Here is a 27,711-nt window from a genome sequence, read left to right on the forward strand (position 1 = left end):
TTGCTCTTACTCCTTGCCCAGTGCAGCACACATGAATTGCATTCACAACACAATAAATCTAGACCACAAAACGATAACGCACCGTAACCCTCAGCCCTCCCGAAAAAGTCAACTTAGTGTTTAAATAATGCATTCTCAATAGCCAAGTACTTATTCGTGTAAGTAGCACCACCAAATAACAGGAAAGGAACCACTTCCAATGTCACCACCATCTGGGCCTCCTTCTTATCTTCCAGCAATGAGAACAATGTAAACACATGGCTGTGTACAGCAAGAGATCACATTTTTTGAATTGCTGATTTCGTTATTAACCACAGAACTGCTAATCAATTTTGATGCTCTCTTAAGCAGGAAAGCCATCTCCAAAGCAGGCATCAAAAACGTTAAACAAGTCAATTGACCCATCGCAGTGAAAGCAGGGAGAGATCCTGCACGAAACAACGAGCTGCCGCCGCCATCCTCTACACCAACAGTTGGAGAAACCCCACAAAAGAGTTTGACTCCAGCCATTCCTGTGCCCAGGGAAAGGTCCCTGTGGAAAGCACAGACAGAGTCCACACCACAGCCTTCCCAAGCACTGCGGTGCACAATGGTCCCTTCTGTCTCCTGTAATGTCCTCGCTTAAGTTTAGAGACTGAAAATTGGTACGAATTGGTAGAAACCAATGATTTCCCCCAGCTGTCTGCAGACTCTACACAGATCTACATTCTTTGCTCCATCTGGCAACCACGGAGTATGCAGAGAGCTCAAATACCGCCCATGGGTATTAAGTACATTGCAATTTACCTCTAAGTCAAAGGCATCTTGGGATGTTGATTCAAACATTCCTATGGACTACCTGAGTGTGTACACACGAAAAGCCACCCTCCCAAAAATGCTTACACAGAACCTACCTATCCTTAAGCTTTCTTTCCTGCCTTGTACCTAAAGAAGGCAACAAATCTGCTTTGGAAGAAGTGCTGCACATTGCCAACAGTGCCATAATAAACAGAAAAAGTCTGCTGCAGATTACAGTATTTACCTAAAGTCTGCGAATAAAAGCATCCAGTATTGCTGTTTTATAGTCCCTTTGAAAGCCAAGATGATTAACACCATTTCCTTTATCACTCACTCAGATAAATGCCTTATCGCCAGGCGATAAGCAGGAAGCCAGGCTCTGCTCTGATGGTGCAGCTCGTTGTGCCTGCATGGACAGCAGCAGGACCAGATCAGCAAGGAGGCCACGTCCAGATCTGCTTCAGGGTGGGATGTATGACCTCCCCGCAAAGGATCGTGCAGAACCAAACTGGTGGGTATCATCATGCCTCCGCCACGCTGGGCCTACATTAGGATATATTCCATAGCTGCCTGGCAAGGAAGGACTGGGAGTAAAACCTCCCCAAATAGACTGAGATACAGGCAGACCTAAGGCAGCAAAGTCCCATAATCAGCCTCCACGTGCACAGAATGACACACATTTACGGGACGCACACAGAACACGTTTACATATATACTGTTCCCTTTAATTAAAACTAAAATGGGCCGTGTGATTCATTGCTGTGTATAAAATCACCCCAAATACTGCCCACGCTTTTGCACGTCTTCCCAAAACTCTCATACATCACAACGAGGACATTAACCAAGGTATCCAGATTGAGTTAACAACAAAAAAAATGGCTTCAGCTCAGGCCGACCTGATGTATATCCACCGAGAAAGACTCTGTTTTCAAAGCAGTGTGCTTTCACTGGAGCTTAGTGAGAGCCACTCCGCAGTCCTGCAGCCCCTCACCCTGCTGCTTTGACCCTCACAGGGAACCTGGTGCAAATCTGAAGTCTGTTTGCAGCAAGTACACGAAGAAGAACTTCATTAGAAAGGAAAACGCAGCAATGGCCCTTCTGCTCTACAGACGTATGCACTCCTTCAGAAACTGCTGTCTTAGGCTCAGGGCTGACGCACCAGAGCTGCCCTGCCAGCACCCGAGAAGTGACACACACCCCAACACCGTCCTCCAGTTGACGGAATCCATCACCCCGGGGAACCAGATAAATTAATTATCTGTATTTAGTAGAGCCTCAACGACAAATGTGCATTGCCAAGAGCAGCTTCTCAGGAGCTTGTGTTTCACAGCATCTCACTGAGGCAGCAGGGGCCGCGTTCCAAGCACCCCTGCTCCATTTCTCATAAATTATTCCCCAGTAAATAGAAATCAACCCAGAAAGTCCGGGCGATTACCATCCGCATACCAACAGATCCATCTTTCGCACGGACTCCCGATGCAGCACAACGGAAATAAAGCCATCACCCACACGGCACGGGCTGCCTATGGGCACCACGCCGCCCCATCCCGCTCTGACGCCCACCTGTCTGCTCCGAAGCCAGAGGTGCACGACGTCCCCTGGGAGCACCGCGCTGCGCCCAGCCGCCCGCCGCCACGTGCCCCAACACCACCGCCTCCCCTCGCTCCGAAATGGCGTCTGCTACCATTTTAGAGCTCACACAGGAGTGAGAAAGAAACGCTAACGCAAGTGAGTGACGTGATTTTTTTTTTTTTTTTTTTTTTTTTTTTGGATGCTCTCCAGAACGTAAAGGTTTCAAGGGCACAGGCAAAGCTTTCTTGGAATGGATAAATGGTAATTGATGTTGCAGCTGCAACCTTAGCTCGAGCTCACGGGATTTCAAACGTGCTACAGACTTGAAGTACTTATGACCAGAATATGATAATTAAATTATACGTTCTAAAATTTTACATTTACTACAGTGCGCCAGCAAAACTGCCGAAAAGTCCTGCCTTCAAGGGAGGGCCTCATTTCTACAGCCATCAATTCATACGTATTTTTCAAAGGTTTTCATAATTTTTTTCTTATTATCATCACTTTCATTGCTTCTTCATTACTTCCTTAAATAAAGAAGCAGCAAGGAATTAAGGCAGATGCCAGTGCCTTGTTACAATTAGATAAAACCTTTACCTAAAATTATGGGATCAATTCATAACATGCCATCCTAATCCTTCACGCTTCGCTGCATAACAAAATACACATTTGATCTACACCTACTTTTGCAGATTGCTGTGGATCATCTACAAACTGCTTTCAAGAGCTCAAGTCTCGCAGAATCGCGCAGCTCGATGGGCGTACGTACGCACTGCGTCCCGAAATCACTGGGCAGAGAGGGGCTGCAGTGGGGAGGATCTCAAGACCAATATGTCACCAATAGAAGAAAGCTCTAAAATCTACTCAGAATTTGACTTTTAAGGATGTGTTTTAGTTCAACACATGACACGAAGGCGCCCATTGGTCTGTGAGCAGGCACTGCTCTGACCTCAGCTCCCACCATGCTCCCCTGGAAGCAGAGCTGTAGTTTCCAACATCAAAACACCAAGCTTTGTGAGCAAACTGAAAGCCAATGGATGTGCCAGAAATGTATTATCTTAACAGACAGCCATTAACATCACGGCTTCTTTCTCTGCAGAGTTCTTGCACAGAGGGATTTTGTTGACAGAACAGACCAAGGAGCAAAACCCATCCCATCTTACCTTATTCTACATAATCAGGATATAGATGAAAAATATTTCACCCCTCAGTACAGCATCCTTATTAATGTCATACCAGAGGAATTGAACTGAAATTAGGAAGTGGGATTGGTTCCATTAATGACCTCAGTGTGAGCTGTGTTATATGCTGCTCCAGTGCTCCTAATGCGAGCGCTTCTGTCAATCACAGCGCTGCGGTCAGGAGCTGCCAAAATGATGTTGCTAGGAAAAAAGGCAAGACATCTGGAAAGCTGACTCTAACGTACATGGAAAAATATTAATGTGCTGCAAGAAAGGCAGTATGAGACTCGACTGAATGCAAGAGTCATGGAGCAGATATTTTAAAAGCTGAAGGTTAACACTTGCATAATGTCTAATTGATTCATAAAGTTATAAATAAATTCAGACCGCCCATTAGAAAATTCATTTATGCTATTTAGACAAAAAAAATACAAAATAAGAATTCAAGGCTGTTCTGGTGCCAGCAGAGCCATCCACGAGGAGCCGGCACCAGCTCTGCTGAGTGCAGCGCGCAGCCTGGCTCCACGCAGCTCACACTGCTGACCGCGTGCACAGCTGCCCTGCGGAAAGAAAACAGCGGGCACCCATGGATCAGAAGAAGCCGTCAACTTTCCTGAGAAGCAAAGAGGGCAAATGAAGCAGAAAGGAACTTCTCTTCATTAATTCTTTCTAGAGAATTTAAAGAAGCTATTTAGCAGTGGAATTAATACTGAAAAAACGTCAAGATGGTAAATTCTTCAGAGTATAACATATATTTCCCTGCCAGTCTGTGCAAAGCGTTGCACGACGTGTCTTTACTCCTGGCACGGCTTTCAGCCTTTTTTTAATCAACAAAAATAATGCATTTACATGTGGACCGCTTTACTGTGGAGTTTTAACCAATGTGTTACATTCTGGGCTCTGCTTCAGTGAAAATATATGAAGAAGAGGGACGGGGATGTGTGCCAGTTTTAGGTTTTGGCCTCCGTCCATTTGATGTGGAGCCAGGATGACTTGGTTGACTGTTGAGTCATAGGTTGTTCAATTGACATTATTTTACATTTGACTAGTTATTGTTCTTTAAACTTTGAACAGGAGTCCAGAAGCTCACAAACCACCAGTGAAACCAAGGGGAAAAAGAGGAGAAAAAAAAAAAAAGGAAAAAAAAAAAAGGACTAAAAAAGGAGCCAAGGCACAGTTTAAACAAGATCCTTGAGCAAGAAACACGCTGTCCTTAAATGACTTCTGCGCTCAGCACAGACAGCCTAAAAACCCCCATTCATCTAACAATTACAAAAACCTTTAGGTATATAAAAAGCCATCTGTAACGCGCAGCACTGACTTCAAAATTACTGAGGATATTCTGAGATATGGCCCTGTCTGCATTAATATATGGATGGGAAGGAGAAGCAAACATTTTCCTTTGAAAAAAGGAACATAAATTAGAAGCAAAAATCAGAGAGTGAGTGAGTAGAATGAGCTCTGCATTTTTAACAGTGATTAGAGTTCGCTTTGAAAAAACATCGCTGGGTTTCATGTGGTTGTGATCAGAGACAGATGTGGTATCTCCACACACTTAACACTGTATGTGGTACATCCAGTGCACTTAATACTATACACTGTATGGCAGTTCTTTTCAGTGGTTTCCTCCACTCCAGTTTCAGATGGCAGGCATGTTTTCAATGGGTTTTGATCCCTGTGGAGGAGAACCTCTACATGAATGCATGTTACATTGGGCTGTTTTCAGAATGGCCCTCTTCCACATCTCAGGCTTGAGCTTTGGCCCAATTTACCCTTCATCTCCAGTCCTATGCACACACATGAGAGCTTTAAAGCAAGCAAACATGTCTTACAAACTTTAACAAAATAATTCTGTTGCATTTCAATGGGCCACTGATGCCTTTGATGCACAGAGCATTCCCAAAAGCACTCATTGTAGGAACAGGAAGAAAAGTTTGTGCTAAATTTGCTTGTTGAGACAAAATCAGCTCCCTAAACCTTTCCAAGACTCCAGAAGGACGAGGAACAAGCACTGCCACAGACCTGTGAGAGGTGCACAGCTACAGCATGCCATCGCCATGGCACTTCCAAGACAACTTTATTGGACTATCTGGCAGTGCTATAACTACTTTTGTCAACACAGTTAAGCAATTACAGATAAAATTTCTGCTATAGGATGCATACCCAGTAGGTCATTATCTGCTGCTATTTCCACTTGGCACCCATCTCTCACTCAGGCTATCAAGATGTCTCACCACATTTCACCACTTCTCTCCCACTGCTTGCTCTCAGACTTCAGACGCATTCTTCTTAATTTCTTTCTTTTTTTTTTCTCTTCCCTGATACTTTTATGCCTTGCCTTCCATCTCCCTCCTGGATTTCCTACATTATTTTATCCACGCTGCAGTGTGCTCTTCCTCCACCCCTCCCTTCAGCCCAAGGAAGCCGTATTCCTTCCCCGGTGAACCTCGCACAGTTTCCTGTCCTCATTGTTCACCTCGGCCTCTTTGTATATTTTCTCTTCCTGAGCAGCACTGCAGCTCCTCCCAGCCAAACTCCACCTGTGAGTCTCATTAAGGGGCTGTTTGCCCTGCTCACCAAGCACAGCCTTTAGGACGCACGGCCCTTCCTCTGAGAGCTGTGTGCCTTCAGCGCGACTCCACGCAGCCACCATGCGTTATTGCAGGTTTGAAACGGTGGCGATGCCAACAATCTTTCGGAAAATTATTCAAAATTTTCCTGCTGGGAAACCTTTTCTTTCCTTTCCTGAACTTCAACGTTTGTTACAAATTCTATGCGCTCCTATAAAGGTCCAGAAAAAAAACCCCAAAACTTTTACATCATTACCTATCATTACCGTCCAGCATCTTTCACACACAGCTGAGTCACTCCCATTACTCCCATTCAGTAGTAGAGCTGGTTGTGGTACCTCAAACACAAAAATCTGACTGATCGTAATGAAGTGCAGTCACTGTTCTGAGGTTTCCGTATTGGCAGAGCCAAGGACAAAGGCCTGGGAGCAGAAAAGGACGGCCTGCCTGCCAGCTCTTCTCACATCTCTTCTGCCTGCAGGTGAGCAATTGATAAAGCCTACCTTTAAGAACAGTTATGCAAAGCAAAGAGGGAAACAAAAAAAGACACCCGTGTCAATCAGGCATAATTGCTAGGACCTTGTAATTGCAGCACAACTTCCATTTACCTAAATCTTATCTCCACAATCCACTTTTTCAGTACAAAGAACCACAGAAACAAAACAAGCTGGCACTCAAAGTCCCACGGTACAGATCCCACAAAAACACAGACAGACACCAAGGAACGAGCTTTCTACTCCAATAACTTACTGCTATGGCTTTAGAAGGCTGAGCACACCTAAGCAGAAGCCCATGGACACACAGATGTTTCCTGCCCTGCTGGCAGCCCGCAGCAGGCACTGCACTGCCCTTCCAACTGCACACACCGGTGCCCTTCTCCACGTTTGATTAAAGGAGATGGATGGAGACCCTCGTGCTGTGATCGAGAGCACACTCCCTACAGCCAAAATCTAACTCCTTCCCTTATTTGCAGCTGAAGTTTAAACGGGAGAAGAAACCAAAAGAAAACAGGCAAATTTCAAGAAATCATGTCTATATCTAAAAATGACAGTTCAAACTCGTTGGACCTGTTGCTGCAGTGCTGCACCTCTTACTGCACCTCTTACTGCCACTCAGCATCAGTGCCCGAGTGTAGCTTTGGTCTAAGCCAAGTCTGCAATTGAAACCTAAACACACCGACTCTGAGTTTAATGAAGAGGAGATGCTGACATCCAGAAAGCCTTATTTTCTTCAAATGATAATTTCACAGCCGCCATCTTCTTCCATTTCCAATACTAAATCCTAACTTTACATAAGCATTTCTTGTATGGCAGCAAAACAGCTCCAGCTGCTACGGCAGAGACCATGATCAAACGGTCCAACAAACTTCGACCCTGGGGAAGCTTCTTTCTCACACAAAACTTTGCTAACCCTCCCCAAGGGTTTCTTGGATTCATAGACAAATTAAGTCTGTATCTAAACATCTTTAGGAAAGCAGTTAACCTCTGCTTGCTTTGGGATGGGCAGATACCCAAAGCTCCAGCACTGGGACCAGCCTGGCTCCTCCCTCCCAGTGCTCCAGAGCATTGCTCTCCCTTCACTCAGATCCTCAGCAGCCCCTGATGACATGTGACTGCTGCAGATCTATTCTTAAGGAGGAATAAATAACTTTACCATCAAAGGCTTGCATTATTTCTAGTTTGTGCTCGAATCTGTTAGACTACATCGCCTTTGAAGTAACCACCAAGTCCAACGTTTCTTATACCACTTACTTGCATGTTTCATCCAAGAAACATTAAACAATGGTCAAACTGATAAACAAGAAAGTTTGCTAATAGGAACAGCATGAACATCGATTCCACACTTAACTCTTTGCGTCTGTACGCAATTCATAGGGTTCTGAACAGAGAACATTTGACAGCAGTGAGAATTAGGGAGATGCCTGGAGGGGATAACGAGCTCCTGCACACAACTTTAACCTGTTGTTAATGTCAGCATATTCACACATGGGTGTGCATTTAGGTATCCTCCTCACGTGTTAACTGTCACACTTCAATTTATCCTTGACCTCACAAATAAACCAAGGGGATTATAGTAGAACAAGCTACTCAGCATACTGCCTAGGGAAGTTCTTGAAAGCTATCCTCCTTCCATTCAAATAGCAGACATAGTTCCAAAGACATCTAAGAAATTAAAACCCTTTTTTAGAAAGACAGAAATAGAAGGGCAGGCTGAGCATGCTGCAATTCCCACACCGTGCCCTGCTCACACGCCACGACCTCCAGCCTGCCCCAAAGCACCTGGCCTTCCAGCCCAGCATGCAGCCCCATCCCATCCCTCCATATGAGCGACACCTCTGCCTACAGCAGGCAATTACTGTAACCAACAGGAGTGTATCTTACAGCTCTCACAACGCATCCTCGCACCTAACGAGGTGCAGGCAGAGGGCAGGACTGGATACTGGGTATTTACAGAAGCAATGCTACTTGTAGCTCTCGGTGGTGAATATTTCCCTGACTGCTTTGCTCTGCCTCTCCCAGCAGAAAACCTGGTTCTTTTTTGGCTTCCTGGCTGCACTCCGCAGCGTTGGGGCTGCTCAGACAACAAGTAAACAACGCACTGTAAGTGGGCTGGGTGCCAGCTGGCCTCCCGGGGGCCTGAAACTTGTGACTTGCATTCAGACTCAGAAGAATGCCTTTTTACATGGTCATTTCCTTTCCTTTCAAATATAAAAAACACAACATCTTTTCCTCCAATTAAATAGCTTTCCTGGCCTAAATATTAAAATTAGGAAAGCATAGCAGAGCTAATCAGAAATTAGGACTAATGCATTTTGGAAGGAAGCTTTTGACTCTTCCTTAGAAGCCTTCAAGCAACAGCTCTGCAGCTGGGGGCCAAGAAGAGGCTCATCTCCAAGCTCATCTCGAGGCTCATCTGCTCTGCAAGCATGCAGCAGTTTTAGATGCAGCTCTGCTCCATCCCTGAAGCACGGTGTGAGCTGCAGAGCTCCGTCCGCACAGTGTGCGTGGCACCAGGACAGCTGCCTTTGGGCTTCCTGAGGCTGGCAGTGTGCCCCACATCGAGAGCCACCTTCACCACAGTGATATCAGTGCGTTTGAAACCACGCAGGAGGGGGACATCACTCGAAGGATCGCACAAAGCTCTGCAGGTGCTGGGACACGGCCGCTCAGAGCAGCCTCACGTTCTGCACTTCCGTGGCAAGATTTCTTCCGATATTTAAGTGATCGTATTTATGCAGTCATCAGTTAAATACATCTATGCTGCAAGTAGGAGAATAATTAAACAGTGAATGCCTGTAATTGATCTTTTTCCCTGTGAAATTACGCTAGAGCTCTGCCAGGAAACTTGCTGCTTCTCTCCCACGTTTCTTCCCCTCTGCACTCCAAGCACACTCACATATTCTGAAGCAAAATACTTCCGCAAGGAAAACTTCAGTTTGTGGACTGAGGCTCACAGTTGTGGCTCTTTGACCAGGGATGAATTTCTCAAAGGCACTACACAACGTGTGCATTATCCGTTCCAGCTTCTGAATTCTTCAGCCTGGCATAAACGTACACATGAGTTACTTTGATGGCATCTTTTCACCTCATTTTGTACATACACTGAGGAATTCGGACTGTTTGGACGTTAAAGCAAATCTGCTTTTACAAGGAACTTTACAGTGATTGTTTTTTAAACATCGGTCTTAGATGTAATCTCTATTCCTGGCCTTTAATTTGAGGTCAAAAGGAGAACACAGCGTCTTGGCAATACAGTTGAAACGGCAACATGAATATTATTGTGGTTCTTTTTTTTTTTTTTTTTTTTTTTCCTCGTAGAATTCTGTTCCCAACTTAATTTTATCTCTTTAGTGATCCGCACAATGCACATCTGTTTAAAGAAGTCCATCTCCATTCAAGTGATGCTGTCCCGTAATTGCAGCTGCACGTGGAGCAACTCCTGTGTGTGGTTTTCCTCCCTGGGGTAACGAGGCTGAGCTCTCACAGTCAGTGCCTGCTCCAGGACCTGATGGGGCACACCTGCAGGGGTCCTTGGGAGGTTTTCCAGAGGCCAGGGAAGTGATTCAGTATTCTGCATTTTGGAAAAAGAAAATAGCCGGCTTTCTGAAGCAGGATTGCTTTGAGGAGCCTCCTTCCTTTCCCTCAGATAGGAAGGAAGATGCTTATTTTGCATCAGGGGAAGAATCTCTCCTTTAAACCCACGTGTAAAAGCCTTACTTTCTCGCTGTTATTCTGGTCTGAAATGTAGAAGCTGTGAGAAGGCTTTGCAGAAATTATTTTGGAATATTTTGAATGCCTTCCCTCATCAATGATCCACACTGACACCCCGACACAAACGCAGCCCACGTCTCATCTCAGTGAGCAAGTTAAGATTCCCTGGTGCTTTCTTTGGTCTTTTCCAGGCCTTCTTTGTGTAGATGATGTTCCCTACGATATTCCTACAATTACATTTTGCAGTGTTGGCTTTATTAAAAATAATAAAAAAAAAAAAACATACAGTCCAAAAGGTCTTTTCGAAAGGAATGAATTCCACCATTTCTGACCTTACAGCATTCTCCAGAGGCTGCTATCCCGGTACAAAACCTACCGGCACCAAAGAATGCAAACTGTAAAGAAGAGTTTGTTTCACATCATTGGAGACTGTGGGAATTTAGGTACAGAACCAAGAATGACCACAGACAGCAGCAGAGGCAGAGCTGTGCCGCCTGGGGCCGGTCCCCCTGCACACACAGAGCGGGCGCTCAGCGTTGGGTCCAACACGACCACACACAGCCCTGCCAGGGCAGAACCACGCCACTGATTTTCTCCTGCATCTCAGTACTTAAAATACTTCAAGTTTTGCTTCTCGAGCCTGAAAGCTACTGATATCTCAGTCTGGGGCTCAACATAACAGTGAGATGATGGAAAAGCTCACGTGGGCTTTCTTTGCCTCTCAATGCACACGTTTCCCAGCGCAGTGCGGGCTTCCCTCAGAAAAGAGCGACTCTCACACCACGAGCCCTTAAGCAGAGCAGAAGGAAAAATGCCAGATGGTGCACGACTTGTGATTAAAACGGCAAGAATAAACAATACAGGGAAACACTTATCATTCTCTCCTTGAAAAGGCGGCCCTGCTTATCTCTGGCTCTTGGCCTCGCTCAAGCCATCACAACCCAGATTAAGCACCGCAGACCTTTGGCCCTGTTCCGTATTCCTGCATGGACTGCTGCTGCAGCACAGCCGTTCGAGTTGTGACTGCTCCGTATGCATCACCACATCCAAAACATGGAGAGGAGTGAAATAATGGCAGCTGGTGGGTTTGTTGCTTTAGCATTACCAGTTGAGGAGAATCATTCTATTACAGTACGGTGTTTACATTTGAGAGTCCTCAGCATCCACAGCTTTGAAAGCCCCTGACAAATGATGATAGGCAAAAGCCTCAGAGAAGCAGTTCTTATTTCTTGAGCAATAGGATAGCAGTCAACAGGAAGGTCTATGTTACACATATAGGAAAAACTGCACATAAATACACACTGAGCATCAGAAAAAAAAACCCCCACACATTTAAGGAATTGATTCCTCCGTATGGATTCACGTACAGTTTATATTCAGAGTTCGGTTAACCTCGCTGAATTTCAGCTGTGCCGAGGTCTCAGATTTAGGAATACAATGATCTGAGATTCAGTTTCCCACACCAGACAGCAGGGAGAGAAACTCGCACTGTGTGGAGTTCAGACCGTACTGACTGGCCAGTGCTCACCATAGCCACGCTTGTAAAATTAGCACCTCACTTGGCTCTTGACATCAGGTGAACTTAATGTGGACTGAAAATATGACTTCTGATTCTCTGAACCATCCCCACTACATCCTATTTACAGGATTCAGATACTACTTTAACTCTTAAAATCGGGTTTCTTTCTCTCTCAGCTGGACCCCATTACTGCATTGCCACCAACAGATCAGATCAAAGGAAGCTCCTCAGGTGAGGAGCCGAGGACCTCAGTGTGCCCTGAGGTGACTCCAGACAGATGCACGGCCCTTGTATCACAGGGAAGTGAGTGCAACTCATACCCGCGTCCCTGCATTACATGAACAACTAATGCATTTCTCAAAGCAAACCCCTCCTGGAACACACACCTGAGTGGATTTCATTTTTTTTTTCCTTCATTTTGTCTGCTTAGCTGTACACTTTTGGGGGCTCTATTTGAGGCAAACATCTGACACAAACAGAGGTGCTCCAGCAGCAAATCCCAACTTGCCCTGCCATGAGGATGGGTTGGCAGAGCAGTGGTGCACTGATGCCGTACCGAGCAGCACGAGGCATTCTCATTATCCTTTCTGATAACACAGAACCTATTTACTTTGCTGGCTGCCGCTGCACGCTGCACTGATGACTGCTCAACACCACTGGTGACACTGCAGAGCCCCATCCCTGACACACAGCTATCAGCTCCAAATTGCGATCTTTCTTCTCAACATGCAAGGCCAGGCGATTTCCCCTCCATGTCTGACCCTGCCCCTTCTCCCCTTCTCCCCTTCTCACTCAAACCCCCACCTGCTTTTCTGCACTCACTGTGCTGTAGGAGAGCTACCAGGATGGCGCAGCACCAGCTCAGCACAGAACCCCTGCTCCCTCTGCAGATCCTGGCCCTCACTGACCCTCAGGGAACAGGACAGTCCATTTCCCATCCTGTAAAGCAGGCCACAAAGGCCTTTTGCTTCCTATTCTTCAACCAGTTCTGAAATCTATAAAAGGACTGATCTCTTTCAGTTCCATGACAACATTTTTCTTTTTCTTTTAACAGCCCTTGGCAAGAACACACGTTAAAGACTTCAAAGGAAGAAAAAAACCCACAAACCCATTAGAGCGATCTGGATTTCCCCCCACCCCACACTCTTTGACACCCTCAGCCCGCAGCACTGCAGGAGGAGGCCCTTTCCTTGCAGGAGCAGCATCACCTCCCCCATAGCACGGGATGCAGGCTGGTCTCACTGCCCCAGTTCCTCCGCCTGCAGCCACGCCGTGGGTCTCTGCCACTCTGAGCGCCACCTGCAAGGTGCTTTTCGAGTTCTCTTTTTCTCTCCTTAATCCCAATTCAGTTCCTTCCTATATGTTTCACCTTCAGCATTCTCCAGGACTTTTGCTCACTTTCATTTGGGCAAGCTGCTGCCCATCCTGAAGCACGGACTTCTCTGTGGTTTTGATCTGCTCAGCGACTCAGAGCTACCACTGTGCCACCTCGCCGTGCATCCCGGTGCGCAGCGCTGCTGGCAGCTCTCCCAGCCGTTTGAGGCGTGCTGCCATCACTTCTTCAGGTTCGAGGGGGTTGTTCTTTAAACTTAATTGCCTTGTTTACACATAGGTCCCTCTTCTATCCCTGCCTCGGCCCGCTCTCCATCAGCCCAACAACCAGAGATCTCTCCAGCCAGTTCCTGCCACGCTCCAACGCCTGCAGCTCTTCCCCTCCAGCATCCCACACTGCTCACAGCACCTCCAACACTGCACACCGCGCCACCGAGGGCAGCTTGGTGCAGCCAGGACAGCACCTCACAGCAGAAACCCACCTGGAAACACAAAGCAGTCACTGCTTGCAGATCCTCATGCGTTCTGGGGCAGCCTGTTGGCTCTGCAGCTCCATAAAGATTGCAGCAGCTCACAGATTAGTAAGAGTTTCTTACAATAGGATGGCGAATTGTTGTTGCTAAACCACCGCTGGCATTTTAAAACTGCCTAAAAAAAGTCACTGACTGCCACAAGCCAGAGGCTGCTAAGGTACACTGCTGGGGAGGGCCATGCCAAAGCCACAAGCGCTCACGTGGGCCCAGTCACATTCGGATTCTTCAGGGCTTTTAAAGCTCTACAGATCTTTTAAATACAGAACAAAACCAAACCCACAACGCTTATCCCAACCTGCAGGACGGCGCTGAGACAGCTCCCATCCTGAGGGCAGCAGCAGCACTGCTTTGAGTGTCTTAAAAGCCACTTCATCTTCTAATGCACAGATAAGGACTACGCGCCTTTCCTAAAAGCAGAATCATTACACCCAGCTTTGAGTACAAAGAACACAAGTTCAAAGCTTTTTGTTCACTTACTTCCTTTCCTTCATAGAGAACTTAGAAAGAGACGCTTTGATTCAAGAAAGAAACTCAAGTTTGTTCTTTAAGAACAGACCCAAAGCATATGCAGCTCCCTCAAGTCATCCGCAGTAACAGATTGCAAAACAAACACCTCTCTGATGGTTAAAATAGGATATTTGTGACAAATGTTTTGGTGGAAGGTGGTAGAGCAGCCTGCCATCCACTTCTATGGGGCTCTGGGGCTTCCCTCGTTACATACGTGCTTCACTTCACTTTGCTCTTCAGAGGGCAGTTTCACAAGGGCCAGGTCCTGGAGCCTGATGCACACAGGAAGTTGCAGTCAGTAACACTTCGAAATCCTTGGAAAGGCTCAAAGAGCTGAGAGCTGCATTTCCTTTATGGCCTTTCCTCAGTTTACAGAGGGGGTCAGCCCAAAATAGCAGCATCCCTCACTTCCTCCCTCCCCAGCGGCGTGCAGGGCAACTTAACCGTATCAGTTTGCTCTGAGAGCTGGAGCAAAATAACTCACACAAACAAGTGCATTGCTGACAATATTCCAACCTTGTGCTTGCTCTTTAATAAGATATCAGATGTTCCAACCTTTAACACGTTAAAAGAATCTTTAAAGTGATAAAATAGGCCCAAGCTCACTTGACAAACCAGTTGCTCTCGTTGCAGTTGTTAGATATCTCTCATGACTAAGAATGTAATCTTGCAAGCATCCTAACATTAACTGCTCACTTAAAAAAAAGTATTCTTTGCTACTGGAAGTAAGGAACCGTGGGCACTAAGGATTGTCTGATGTTTGCACCTTGTGGGAGAAGCTCTAGCAATGAACTTCACTTTTATTAAACCACGCACTTAAGGTGCAAATAAGCTGGCGTTTTGTTTGAAAGCTTGTCTGCTCTAGCTATGGAAAGCTAATTCATTACAAAACTTGTTAGATTGGTTTTATTAAATTGAAGAGTTAGAATAACTTCCTTGTCAGTTTAGAAAATGGCAGACGTGCAGGACATAGTAGAAATACGTGCTCAGGAAGGACAGGATTCATTAAAGTATATAGAAATCAACATCAAAAGGACTTAACAATAGACCAGAACTCACATTGGAAAAAAAAATAAATGAGTTCCCAACGAAGCCCATGGGGCCAAACGACCTCTCAGACAGCCTGGTGGGTAACAACACAGTCCGAAGATGCTCATGGCAAGAGGTGCCAGCACTGTGCAGCTGCTCACATCTGCAACAGCACCACAGCCACCCGTGTCTGCGAAGCAGGAGCTCTTCGTGTTATTTTCCTTTCGAGCTTTAAGCTTGCTGATACAATTCAGTCAAAGCAAATAAAAGCAATAAGCCTACTCTTTCTCCCAAAAAGGATTACAACATTTACAATTTACACTACAAAATTGGTTTTAAAAATAAGACGACATTATCATTCTTGACAAATTTGCATTTTAAACTCTGTTCGTCTGGAAATCTGAGAGGGAGGTGAGCAAGCTTGTTTCATTTATCTTCATGCGAGCACAACGTGCAGCCTTCCGCTTCCTAACGCTCCACTCCGTTGGGAACCGCTCTCCTCACAGCGAGTATCCCTTCAGCACAGTCATTTACCACACTCACAAGGCCTAATCTGAGCTAAACAAGCACAGGGCGATTGCTCTTTCTGACATCAAAACAAATAACTAAGAAATGGCGCAACCCTTCAACGCCATTGGCGTTTGTGCACAAAATCTACCAGAGCTGACCAACGAAACAGAAAATTGAAACCAGTGCAATGAAGGTAATCCCTGCCTGCCTTTTCAGAGCTGCCTCACCGCTACATCGTGCAATGGCTTCCAAGTGAGAACCATTCAGAGCAGCCCAGCCAGTGCCCCAGCAGTGCCTCCGCTGCTGCAGCGCTCCAGAAAGGCAGCTGGGCTGCATTGGGCTGCAAGAGTGGGGAGGAGGCAGCGAGCAGCTATTGGAGCAGCACAGCAACCCCGGGGCCTTTGGGAAGAATCTCCTCCACACGCCTGAGCCAAAAGGTTTCTTATGAAAGATAAGTTGTAATTTGTTTTCCTTTTTAATATGTTAAATAATAATAATAATTTAAAAAAAAAAAATAAAAAAATCAAGCAGGTCTCAGAAAGCCACTTCCAACAGACCTGACAAAAGCAGAGTCTGAGGTCCGTTACATTACATACAGAGGTAAAGGATCCTTTTCTCCCAGCAGTTACAGAGAGTTTTGGCACCGACTGCAGTACAGATGCAGACAGACTGGATAAGGGCTGGGGAGCCACGGAGATGCTATTAGCTCAGAGCAACTCCTGCTGCTGCCGACCACAGCTCCAGCTCCAAGAGCCGCAGCGGGAGCACAAACGGACATGAACAGAAAATACAAAAACTCAATTGTTTTGCTGCACTTAAAGATGGGAGGCAGCAGGAAAGGAGGAAGCGGGCAGTGCCATGAGCACAGCCCAGGAAGGTGAGAAGACAACTCTGCGGCAAAGAATTCCAAAGAGGAGTACAGGGATTTAAAGCTAGCGCAGGTGACGCTCTGCAGTCACAAGTTCAGTTTCTCAGTTATAACCACAATAACTCCTTCCACGATCACCCAGTATTTTCATCTCCGTTTCTGCAGGAAGCTTGAAATGCAGTGGCTATCACACTTCCAGAAGAACGATCTGAGACAGACAGAAAATGTCAGCTGAAGGGGGAAACCAAAGCCATGGACACACGTGATCGCCTGTTTTTCCACTGTGGGAAGCAACACCATGGAGCTTGGGAACTCTCCAGCAGGAGAGCACCAAAGTCCCGAGCCTTCCTGACAAGTTCTTGTGCTTTGCACTTACCAGTAAGGCAGCATAACTCAGAGGGGTGGGTCGGGTGATCCCAACTCTTCTCCCATCACATCATTTATACACATCCTCCCTTGGAGATTTTGGTTCTTTCCCTCCAGATTTACCTCCCCCTTCCCCAGCACAAGCACACCCAACAGCTGCCGAGTTCTTCATGGTTCCAGACAGAAAGAGACCAAACCACAACACCCCATCAACAGCATTCATAAATGAAGGGAACTAAGCAGTGTAATTCCACCAACTTGAAAAGGCCACACAGACCTCCCCTCTCCCCTGCAAAGCACAGCATGCAGACCCAGCAGCAGCACCCAGGTTACGAGATCCTTGCTTTTGCTCCCATTCATATGTCAGGACTTAAGAGATGTCACCCAGCTCCCTGCTCACTTCATTGTAAAAACAAACAAACAAACAAACAATGTCCACCAAATTATAGGGAATGCTACCAATCAGAAAGAATTGGAACTGGTTATTTCATATATGGCTTGCTATTATTTCACTAAATATTTATTATCTTCCTGAAATCCCGTGTTCCTTCACTCATCTCCAGCATCTAAAAGCTTTTCTGGATACCAGTTTCAGGATCTTTAATTTTTAAAAGCATTTTTAATGCCTCAGTTAAGACGCTTTCTTAAAACAGTTTGTATTGCCCTTTGTTCTCATCTGCTTCGTGTTTTAAGAGAACCAAAATGCAGAGATCTTTTCAAAACAGTCAGCTCCAGGCCGGGATGATGCAATTCATACCTGACAGAAGATTAGGAGAAACTCACCGGGCAAAGCAGACCGAAGCACCTGGCTGCAGCCGTGACCTGAGGAATGCTGCAGGAGGAAGGTGTGCAGCCAGGCAACGTGCAGCTGGAGTCAGGGCACCAAACTACACAGTGTCCAATTAGAGATTTAAATTCACAGCAAATACACAGGTACACACAGCATACACCTTTCCAGCTCTAATTTGTTCAACAGATTGAGCCAAAGGCTTTACTAGTTTTTTGGTTTTTTTTTTTTTTTTTTTTTCCTTTTTTTTCCAGAAGATTGTTGTGGAAAACAAAGAAGAGGGAAAAAATACACAGGTACGCAGATATTTAATGCGCCCACAGAGCAGACGTTGTTATAAAACACTGTTAACAATTTACACATGGAGAGGTACCAGAGAGCAGAATATCCATCTGTGCCATCCACTTTAGGGGTGCCCAGCAGTGCTGCAGACACAGCTTGCTTGGTGGCACGGGAGCTGAGGGCTGCAGCACTGCAGTGCATGCAAGGGAATGTGCCACGGCAAGCAACAAGCGGGGCTTCTTTTTACAGAGAGGCACTACCATGAAGGAATTGGCATCAGCTCCGCTAACGTGCTCCACCAGCACTGCTCTGCCAGCAGCTCCTCTGCTACAGCAATTTGTACCACAACAGTTCCAGCCCGTGTTATCACAGCACCACACATTAGCGCACACAAACCGGGCTGTGTCAGGCGAGTTCTTCGAGTAACAACAAAATAAATGGCATCAGCTGCTCTTTTCCATCACAGACATCAAACCCACAACCAAGAGGAGCTGCGCAGAAGAGCCCCTGCAGGGGCTGGTGGGACCGTGCAGAGCAGCCACAGCAGTCTAAGCCTGCCCTCCCAAAGGCGGTTTGTGACGGCGCACCACGGCACGGCGCCGAGCAGCTAAGGGACCTGAGAGGTGTGCCAGCACTGTGCAGGGCTGCAGCCCAAGCACCAAGGATGGGCAGCGGCAGGCAGCCCCTGCACTGGGCTGGCCCTCAGCACAGCAGGTACCAGGAACGGCTGCAATTGCACCACAGTTGGGCTGCACATCCTCAGCCAGCACACAGCAGACGGAGGTGGCCGGCCTGCAGCGCCTCTAGCAAAGCTCCCTGCAAGCAAGAGCACATCTGCAGATACCCAGAGGAAGGCACACATGCACAAAAACACCCCTTCCCCCCCCCTACCGAACCCCACCAAAGTTTCCTACAGGACAAAAGCGAAGCCCCCGGCATGGGCAGGAGGCGGCCACCAGAGCAAACCACAGGAATTTCCCGGTTCTCTTGCGATAAGTGAAGCAGCAGATCTCAGATCCTCTAGAGAAAAACAAGCAGGAACAAACAAACAAGGCAGGCCAGGAAGCCAGCCAGTCACCGCCTCTGTTTACTTGCTGAAATAAGCTACAGGTGGCAGTGACACGGCCTAGCTCCCACCTGGCAGCACCGGGGCTGCCCAGGTTTTACAGGCACTATTTTATCATGCAGACTCTTATGACCCCACGTATTTTCTTAACAGAAAACCAGAGTCCTGAGAAGCGCTCACTTCAAGCTTGTTATGAAAATGAAAGCAACCAGAAATGTGAGATCTGAATAGAGCAGAGCAGAGCCAATCGCGCCCTGCTGCGAAGAAGTTCCATATTAAACCCTGTGCGACCACGAGGCACAAACACGATCCCCATGCCCAGCTGGTTTCTGACACACGCAGTAGTGGTGCACATCATCACCAATTGCACAAAGAATGCACTGCTGTAAAAATCCACAGCAGAACTTAGTTCCTTCACTGGATAACAGCAGAACTGAGCTCAGTTCAAGGAGGATGCCATTACTTTGGAGCTGCTTTCCCAGACGCAGTTTTGCCCTTAAGATTTCCCGAGAACTGACAGCTTTGAGCAAAAAGCAGAACTCAAATATAATGTTGCATCTGCACAAGAAATGGCAGCAGCTTGTTGGACATCGATCTTTAAAGCGCCTCAGGATTGTTACTTTCTAGGAAGAACTTAACATGAGTGAGGATCCATAGGTACAAGAGGAATTGTGAGTTTTAATTATAACAAATTGATACAGACTATATTAAGAACACAGTTGGCTGGCACAGAAACGTACTCTGCAAGATGTCAAGATGGATTTGCGGAACACCGCTTCCTCCAGAAACTCGCACAATTGGAGATTATTGATTTTAGGAACCATTAACACTAGACCCTACACGATATCCTGGAGAAGTAACACCTTGTGCTGGCATCCAAACTCAATTCTCTCTCATAAGAGCAGCTAAGAAACATGACCAGGCTGGCTGCGCCTTTGCACCAAGCCCAGCTGGTCCCAGCAGGTCGGTCAGGCAGCACATCACAGACCTGAACAGTGCTCCAGCCAGGAGACCTCCAGCAGAGAGCTTCTCAGCATCAGCTGCATCAGCTAAGGGCATGGGAAGCACATCTAGAACACGACTCCTTCCTTCTTCACGGCAAAGATGAGGTAAGAAGGAAAACCTCCAGAGCAGCGTGACTGCACTAACTACGCTCCCACCCCAACGCGCTGCCCTCAGAAGAATTACTCACCTCTCCAGCCTCAGGAGCTGGGCTGGCAGGCTCTGCCTGCACCCTGTGCCCTCACTGCAGGCAGGGCGCTGTGCCCGCTGCTGCCCTGCAGGATGGGGCTCCCAGCTGCCCTCCTTTAGTTCCAGAGCCCAGTGCTCAGAACAACATTAACTCCTGGCCTGCGAGCGTCTCGGTTACTTAAACAAATGCTGAATCCTAAATGGATTTCACACCACAGTGACCCAGTCAGAAAACCTGCCATGAGAACAACACGCAGCCTGTGTGAGTAATGATGCAATGCGTTAACACTTCAGCAAATTGTAAGATTAAATTTGCGTATACGGGGAGACAAAGACTATGAAACCAGAGAGCCCTAAGCCAACAAACTCTCGGATCTGCTGCACAAATACCGTAAAGTTCTCCTCCTAGCAACTACCTCGCTCCACATCTAACTGTTCTTAGAAACACAGAAACAAATACAAGCTGATTATTTTAATACATTTTGGAGTTCATTTCTTATGCCAGAGACGACACACAAATGGATGTTTTGATAACTCTGGGTTCACTGTAACCACAGCTCTGCAAAACTCTTGGGTTGAAGACAGGATTTCATTGATAAGTCATTTACCTCAAAGATGACACTGGAACCCTTTGCACAACCCATAAACACCTCTAGCAATGAAAGTTCTACGAGTGAGGGACAGTGGGGAGGAAAGTTACCAGTGGGAAACATAAGCTCATTTGCTTGGCCTGGCCTGCTCTCACCAACCATGGCAGCGGATGGTGCCCTGCGGGGAGGAGTAATGAAGAACCCTGAGGAAACTGCTGCCAGCCACATTTTGGGCAGATGAGCCAGGGCTGGATCCCGCATGAGCTGCAAGAAGTGTTCTGAAAAGACCCAGAAGCCACAGATTACCAAAAGGAAAAAAAAAAAAAAAGCAGCTTTTTATGACTAGCACACAATGGGCTAACAGAATTAAGGGATGATCTCTTCACTGAGATTTGCACTGCAAGGAGGAAAGCCCCCACAGGAGCGTGGCTGGAAGGTTTGCAGCCAACATCTCCGGGGATCCAAGGCAGTCACATACGGCCGCCACCGCCCCGCTGCGCCCCGGCAGCACCTCTGCCATCCATATGGCAGCACATCCACACTGCCAGCACAAATGCACAGTGCCATTTCCCTCCTGTTAGATTAAAAATAAGTACGCAATAGCAGCATGGATCAACTTTTCTCTTGGTAAGCTAGAACTCTGGCTTAGAATCAGGGTCATCACTGCTTGGGTTGGACTTGAAAAAACCTGCTCAGCTACCAACCAGTGGAAGGGATCATTTCAGTGGGAAAAACTAGACTTCATCTGAACTGGTCCACCATCTACCTCTGCACCTTAACTTTCACAGCACCCTTTTATACACGCTGTGTGACATCCCTGATTCTATCCTTTCTGCCAAAAATACAGATCAGCTCTTCTGCTGTGGGTCTCTAGAACTCAAAAACACTGAGCGCAGGGTGACTCGAAGCAGACAAGTCACAACACAGACTACTAAAGCCCAAGCAACCCCTTGGCACAACAAGTCCACTCTGTATGTCAAAAGCAAACGACCGAGCAGGAGACGCTCCCGGAGTGCCATGCGTGACGTGCTGCTGAGTCAGGCGGTGCAGCCCCACACTGTGCCAAGCCACAGCCCAGGCCGAGGGCCAGACTGGGACAGTGCAGTGCGGCCAGTGGACCCCTGACCCACACACCTCCAGCAGCCGCCCACCGCTTCCCCCCTCCTCCTGGGACAACCTCCGAGCCCAGCACAGCCCTGGCAACGCAGACCTGAGCGAAGGGCGGCTGTTTCTGGAGCAGCAGCACTTCCCCTTCAGGTTCTGCACCGCCGCTGCTCGCAGCTCTTGCCCTTCCTCAAGCCTTCCTGATCCCTATCCCCACAAGCTGGAGCACTAGGAATGATTTTAGATGTAACACTAGAAGCCGTACCGCTGCCAAGGGGGCCCACTTTCTGTAAATTCTGGCTGTAGGCTGAGAAAAAAAAAATAAAATAGAGAACTGTGCGCTGCTGCAGCGCTTCTCGCCGTCCTCTGCTCCCCCGATGAGCCACATCTCCAGGAAGTCAGGGCAGCAAGAGAGCCGAGTGGAAAATGCATTAAATCCACTGCTCCAGAGAGCAGCGAGCACGCAGCACTGGAACATGGAATTCAACCAATTTTGCTTTGTGCAGTAACACCACCAGTAGTGTCAGGTTGGAGACGGACACCACTGAAAGCCCCAATTCCTCAGCGCAGCACCTGGCAAAGCCTCGCACCAAACCCTGCCCCATTCCCAGACCTGAGCGCTTACTCCCAGAGCAAGCTGTCAGCACGCAGCCCCTGCAGCACTCGGATGGGGCCGTCCCACAGCCGGGACTCCCACTGCTCTGCACAGCCAGCCGTGTGCCCAGCCCCGAGCTGCAGACGGCCTCTGCGCTTCTGCTCACTGTAACCAATTCCCTACGTTTGCATTCTGAGTAAGCTGCATTAACTTCAGAATGCTTTCCACTGTTCAGAGGGAAACTGATTAGCTTTCTCAGCCCTGATTATCATGTATCTCATTAGAGACGGCGTGCTGTGCTGTCCTTAGGAAAGGGAACTGAAAATTTCATTTTAAGGCTGTACGTCTACGAGATGTTGCAGGTGTTTGGACAATGCAAGCAGCGCTGCATGCACACCTGAGCACAACCCTGGCTGCTCCTCCCATGCACTCAGCGTGTTATTCATGCTTTGAATAATGAAAGACTACCACCAACAGTAGGAAATATTTCCCATTGCAAAGTGCAGCTCAGCAATCCCAGCCTTCATCTCACAGAATGGGTGCTTCAAAGGAAGCAACAAATGGAGCCCCAGACGCCCACAGGAGCCTCCCGAGATGGTTCTGCCTTTGTTTCTGGAACAAATGGCAAGAATGCCATTTTTGTTAAATCTCCTGGGTGCTACATAAAGAAATCTGCAAAACATCCACTGAAAGTGACCCAGCTCACTCCAAACACTTCTGACAAAGTTGAGGAGGAATGAATTCCCATCCCACCCCCTGAGATTCATCAGCACCTGGCAATTATTTTAAAATAAGATTCTGTTACCCCTAATGTAAGGGAAAAAAGGGTAAAAGCAAAGCAGGCAATGCTGGGCTCAGAACTGGACTTGTAGTTTTAATATATTTAAAAAAATAAATAACTGCTTCCGTGAACACAGGAAATCAAACTTTTCTAAGCAAAACCAGGAGCAACCTCATTTTCCTTTTTAAACACGTATTTTAAGTTCAGTTCCATTATCTCAAATATGGCAAAAGAAAACATTACGAGCTGCAACTGCCCCAGGGCACCAGGCAGCCACAGCGCCCTGCACATCACCACCCCCAGAACTGCTCCCTAACAGCCAGCACAGCATCCAGCACTGCTGCTCCTTTCACTGCAGGATCAAATCTGAACTGTATGCACGAGGAGCATTGAGAGGGCTTTTCATCACAACATTACCAGAAACCAAGCACACAAAAATGGTGTTTATGAGACTGCCCAAAGCATTACAGATGGATGTGCACAGCACTCAGCTCCCAGAGCGCTCGGGTCTGACCAGGCAGCGCTGTACAAGAAAAACAATACATCAACTTCACAGAAAGCCTCAAAAGTGATGTTATTATTTATGTGGGATACGCTCTGAAATCAATCTCTCAAACCCAGAAATAGTTCTCATTGGGATATAGATTTTGTTATGATCATCATATACATATATAGAAAATGTAATGAAAAAAAAAAAAAAAAACCAACAACTCCCTTCCCCCATTTCCCCCCCCCCACAGAAACTATGAAATAAATGAAGAACAATGTGAAAGCTGGACTGGTTTTGCAAAAGGTTCATACAGAGGATTTCTGCTCTGTCAAATAAATGATAAGGCGCATTCAACATTCATCCATCAAAGCAGACCTTCTCCCCAAAGCCCAACTTCCCTTCCTGGCTTCCTGATGCTGCAGCTTGCTCTGAACACGTCCCTAAAGCAGCACACACCTCTGCTACAAAAACCAAAACCTACCGCTGAAGTTCAGGCTGCAGCAGCTTCCAGCTGCGTGCTGAAGGGATGCGGACCCTCCTCCATCCCGCCGAGCCGTGGGAAAGCAGAGCTCAGCCCGCACAGCTCACCCGCAGGGACCGACTGCCAGCAGGGCAATAACGCACAGCGCTCCCACAGTCGAGCACCGAACCCACAGTCGAGCACCGAACCCACAGTCGAGCACCGAACCCACAGTCGAGCACCGAACCCACAGTCGAGCACCGAACCCACAGTCGAGCACCGAACCCACAGTCGAGCACCGAACCCACAGTCGAGCACCGAACCCACAGTCGAGCACCGAACCCACAGTCGAGCACCGAACCCACAGTCGCCGCTTCTCCGCATTCAGACCCGCAGAGCCATTTCCTAACGCCCCGCCGACACGCACCAAAATCCTCCTCCCCAGGTGAGGCCACGCCGGGCTCTGTGCGACACGGCCAAGGAAAACACAGCCGGCGCTGCGGCCGGACCCGTGCTCTGAGCAGGGAGCGGGGAAAGGCCTCGTGCGGAGCAGCCGTGCGCCGGGCCGGCCGGCCGAAAGCACGGCACAGAGGCAGGCGCTCGGAGCGCACCGCCTCCCAGCAGCCCGGCTCCGGGTTAAGCCCAGGTACGGGTAAATCTCTGCAAACATTCTTATCTCTCTGAACGCAGCTATTAAGCGAACTGCTGAGCGTTTCCTACTCAGGATCCTCTTGTCCATGTAAGGCAAGCGCAACACCAAGCAAAGCTAGAGCTCCGGTTCAGCTTAAATGCAATTCTCAAAATTTACCCAGCAACCAAGCTATTTTTGTGCCTAACATTTCAGTAACACCAGGGGGAAAACAACAAAAAAAACTCATGCTGCAGTAATTGATCCTCTGACCCCTGAGAACGAAGCGGCTTTCGGACACAAATACTTCCCCCTCTCCGCTGCCCTGCGCGTGGATCCTTCCGCCACAAACTCCATTCCACTCTGGGATACACTTCAAACTTTTTTTTTCTTTTTTAAACAGTCTGCTGCCCTGCTCCCTTCTTCCCTTTGGCAGCACAGCTCAGCACCCAGCTATGCCCAGGAACCAACCAACAGAGCCACAACCGACCTTCAGCGAAAACCAAACCCATGCACGCAGTTACGCAGAGCACGCTTGCAATATTTCAATAAAGAGAAATAAAACTGGTTACCTTGAATAGCCGTTAGAGAAAGCAGGTCTGCCAGAAAGGTTGAGCGTTCCCAAGGGAGCTAAAGCCTCGTCCCCTGATCCCTGGCACCTATTCCAATTTTCTGAACTGGCAGGAAGAGATGGAATGATATTAAAAATTGGTTTCTGATCCTGCTGCTGAGAGAGCGATGCAGTGTTTAAATCATAGTGATACATCTGTCCCCCAGAGGTGCTGACACCATGGATAGAGATGGCAGAGACTTTAGCACCCAGCAGGTTAGACCCGGAGAAGTTTGCCTGACAGTAAATTGGGCCCATGTTTTCTTGCTTTATGCCAGGAGTACAGAGTTCAATGTAGTCTTCCTTTTCTGTTTTCACTTGAGGCATCGGCATTTTGGAACTGGGTAAAAGGTCACCACGGTCACTAATTTTAGGTTTAGTGTCAGACAAAATGGGGGGCTTGCAGTCTTCCCCCAGGTTTCCCTCCAGGAGGAACGTGTCGTCAGCAGAGATGGGGGACAGCAAACCTCCATCATCGAGCAACGGGTCCAGCCGCCACGGGCTCCCATTCGGCTCTTTGCCAGGCGATACCGATGGCAATTCTAAGTCCTGGAGGATATCCAGGGTGCTTTGGTCTTCAGAGAACAGCTTCAGGCTGCCGCCGTTGGAGCCGACCTGGCTTTGGACCGAAGCCCCCGGCTCCAGGGGCCCGCGGCCAGCCATGCCCGCAAAGTCCGGCTCCAGCGGCGCCTCGGATGACACTGCTCCCTTCGTGTCCTCTGCCAGGCTCGAGGACTTGTTCAAGCTTGCTATGCTTTCCTCCAGGAGCCTGAAGTCCGTTTCTCCAGAAGGGATGCCAGTTTGGCCCTGTTGTGAAAATCCAAGGTCGTTTCCCATCACTTTCGCATCTGTTTCACCCATATACAGTCCCATGGAGAGCGACACTGCCTTGGACAGGTCTGGCGGAGGCACATTGTTTACCAATCCTTTAGAGAAGTCAGCCAGAGCGGGTTGCTGAGCAGAGTCTGACTGAGAAGACACGGGGAGAGGAGCTGCAGATACAGGGGCTTGTGCGGAGGCTCCACCCCTGAAGGGCGGATGGAAGTCCATCACGATCCCTCCTTTGGTACTCATGAGCACATTTTTCCCGGTTTCGTCTTGATCTGACGACTTAAGCAATTCTTTGGAATCCATGATTTTAACATCAGCTACAAAAAGATCACAAGATATCAAAGTTAGCACATCAAGGGTACTTTAATAACAGCGTAACAGAAGGCAAAATCATCAGCCTGGTTTGGTTTGAGGACGGAAGCAAAGCAAACCAAGCCACGAGCTGACATACGCCACGTTTTCCCCAAACCCACTGATATATTTTAACAGGTGAGTGATAAGAAAAATTTGTTATTTTTAAAGCTTTCTAAAGCCGTACGGAGTGCTCCGTGCGCCAGCACCGCTCAGAGCCACAGCACAGCGGCAGGCGCTTTGTGAGCACTTCCCAGCTCTGCTACAGCCACGCCAGCAAGCAGAGGAGCTGCGAACTGTGAAAGTGCCTCATTCACAGCCTCCGACAGCGACCTCCCCGGCACCGCTCGGTGCCAGCCAGCCCAACGCGGCCGCTGCCCGGGAGCCGCACAGCCTCGGTGCCCCGGAACGCTCTGCTTCAGTTCAGCCTAAAACAGAACGCGTGAATCCTAAAAATTAGTCACTGTCATTCTGTAAATAAGCCCCACATTTACACATAAAACTCAACTAAAACTATAGTAGTATTTTTACCAGCTTCAAACACTTCAAAAGCTCGCGGCTATCCTCCAACCCCATCTAGCACCGACAGTAAATCTCAGTTTCATCTGTTTGTGTTTACTCTATTTACTTCCAGCGCAGAGCGTAAATATTTGGAGAAAAACTGCAAATTCTTATCCGAACTTCCCACGCTGCCTCTCCTCCGCCCGAACCCCGCCGCCCTCAGCCACGGGCCCGCAGCACACAGCGCAGCTCCCGGCCCCGCACCGCCCGCCCGGCCCCGCGTGCCAAAGCGAGGGCCGCAGCCAGCAGCGCGGCTCCGGGCGCACGGCGTTAAGGTGGCCCGGCCGAGTGGAGCGAGCTCAGCTCGGGGCCGGGGGAGGGTTTGGGATCGTGTCGCATAACCTCAGCGCGGCCGAAGGGAGAATCTCTCGCCCTTGTTTTCCAACTCGCGCGCGACGCCGACAGCCGC

The 27,711-nt window shown here is 48.1% G+C and overlaps 1 protein-coding gene across 1 annotated transcript in view; it reads right to left on the reverse strand.

Moving 5' to 3' along the window:
* Nucleotides 1-26,693, reverse strand: part of NR3C1 (nuclear receptor subfamily 3 group C member 1) — a gene marked incomplete at both ends in the record, with an annotated part of 49,745 nt that extends 23,052 nt beyond the window's left edge. Inside the window, one exon of the mRNA XM_079542397.1 lies at nt 25,522-26,693. Coding sequence (XP_079398523.1) covers nt 25,522-26,693 — 1,172 coding nt within the window. The remainder of the gene's footprint in view (nt 1-25,521) is intronic.
* Between the last annotated feature and the right edge of the window lie 1,018 nt (nt 26,694-27,711).

Source organism: Tetrao urogallus, assembly GCF_951394365.1.
Source record: "Tetrao urogallus genome assembly, chromosome: 14".
Taxonomy (NCBI): Eukaryota; Metazoa; Chordata; class Aves; order Galliformes; family Phasianidae; genus Tetrao; species Tetrao urogallus.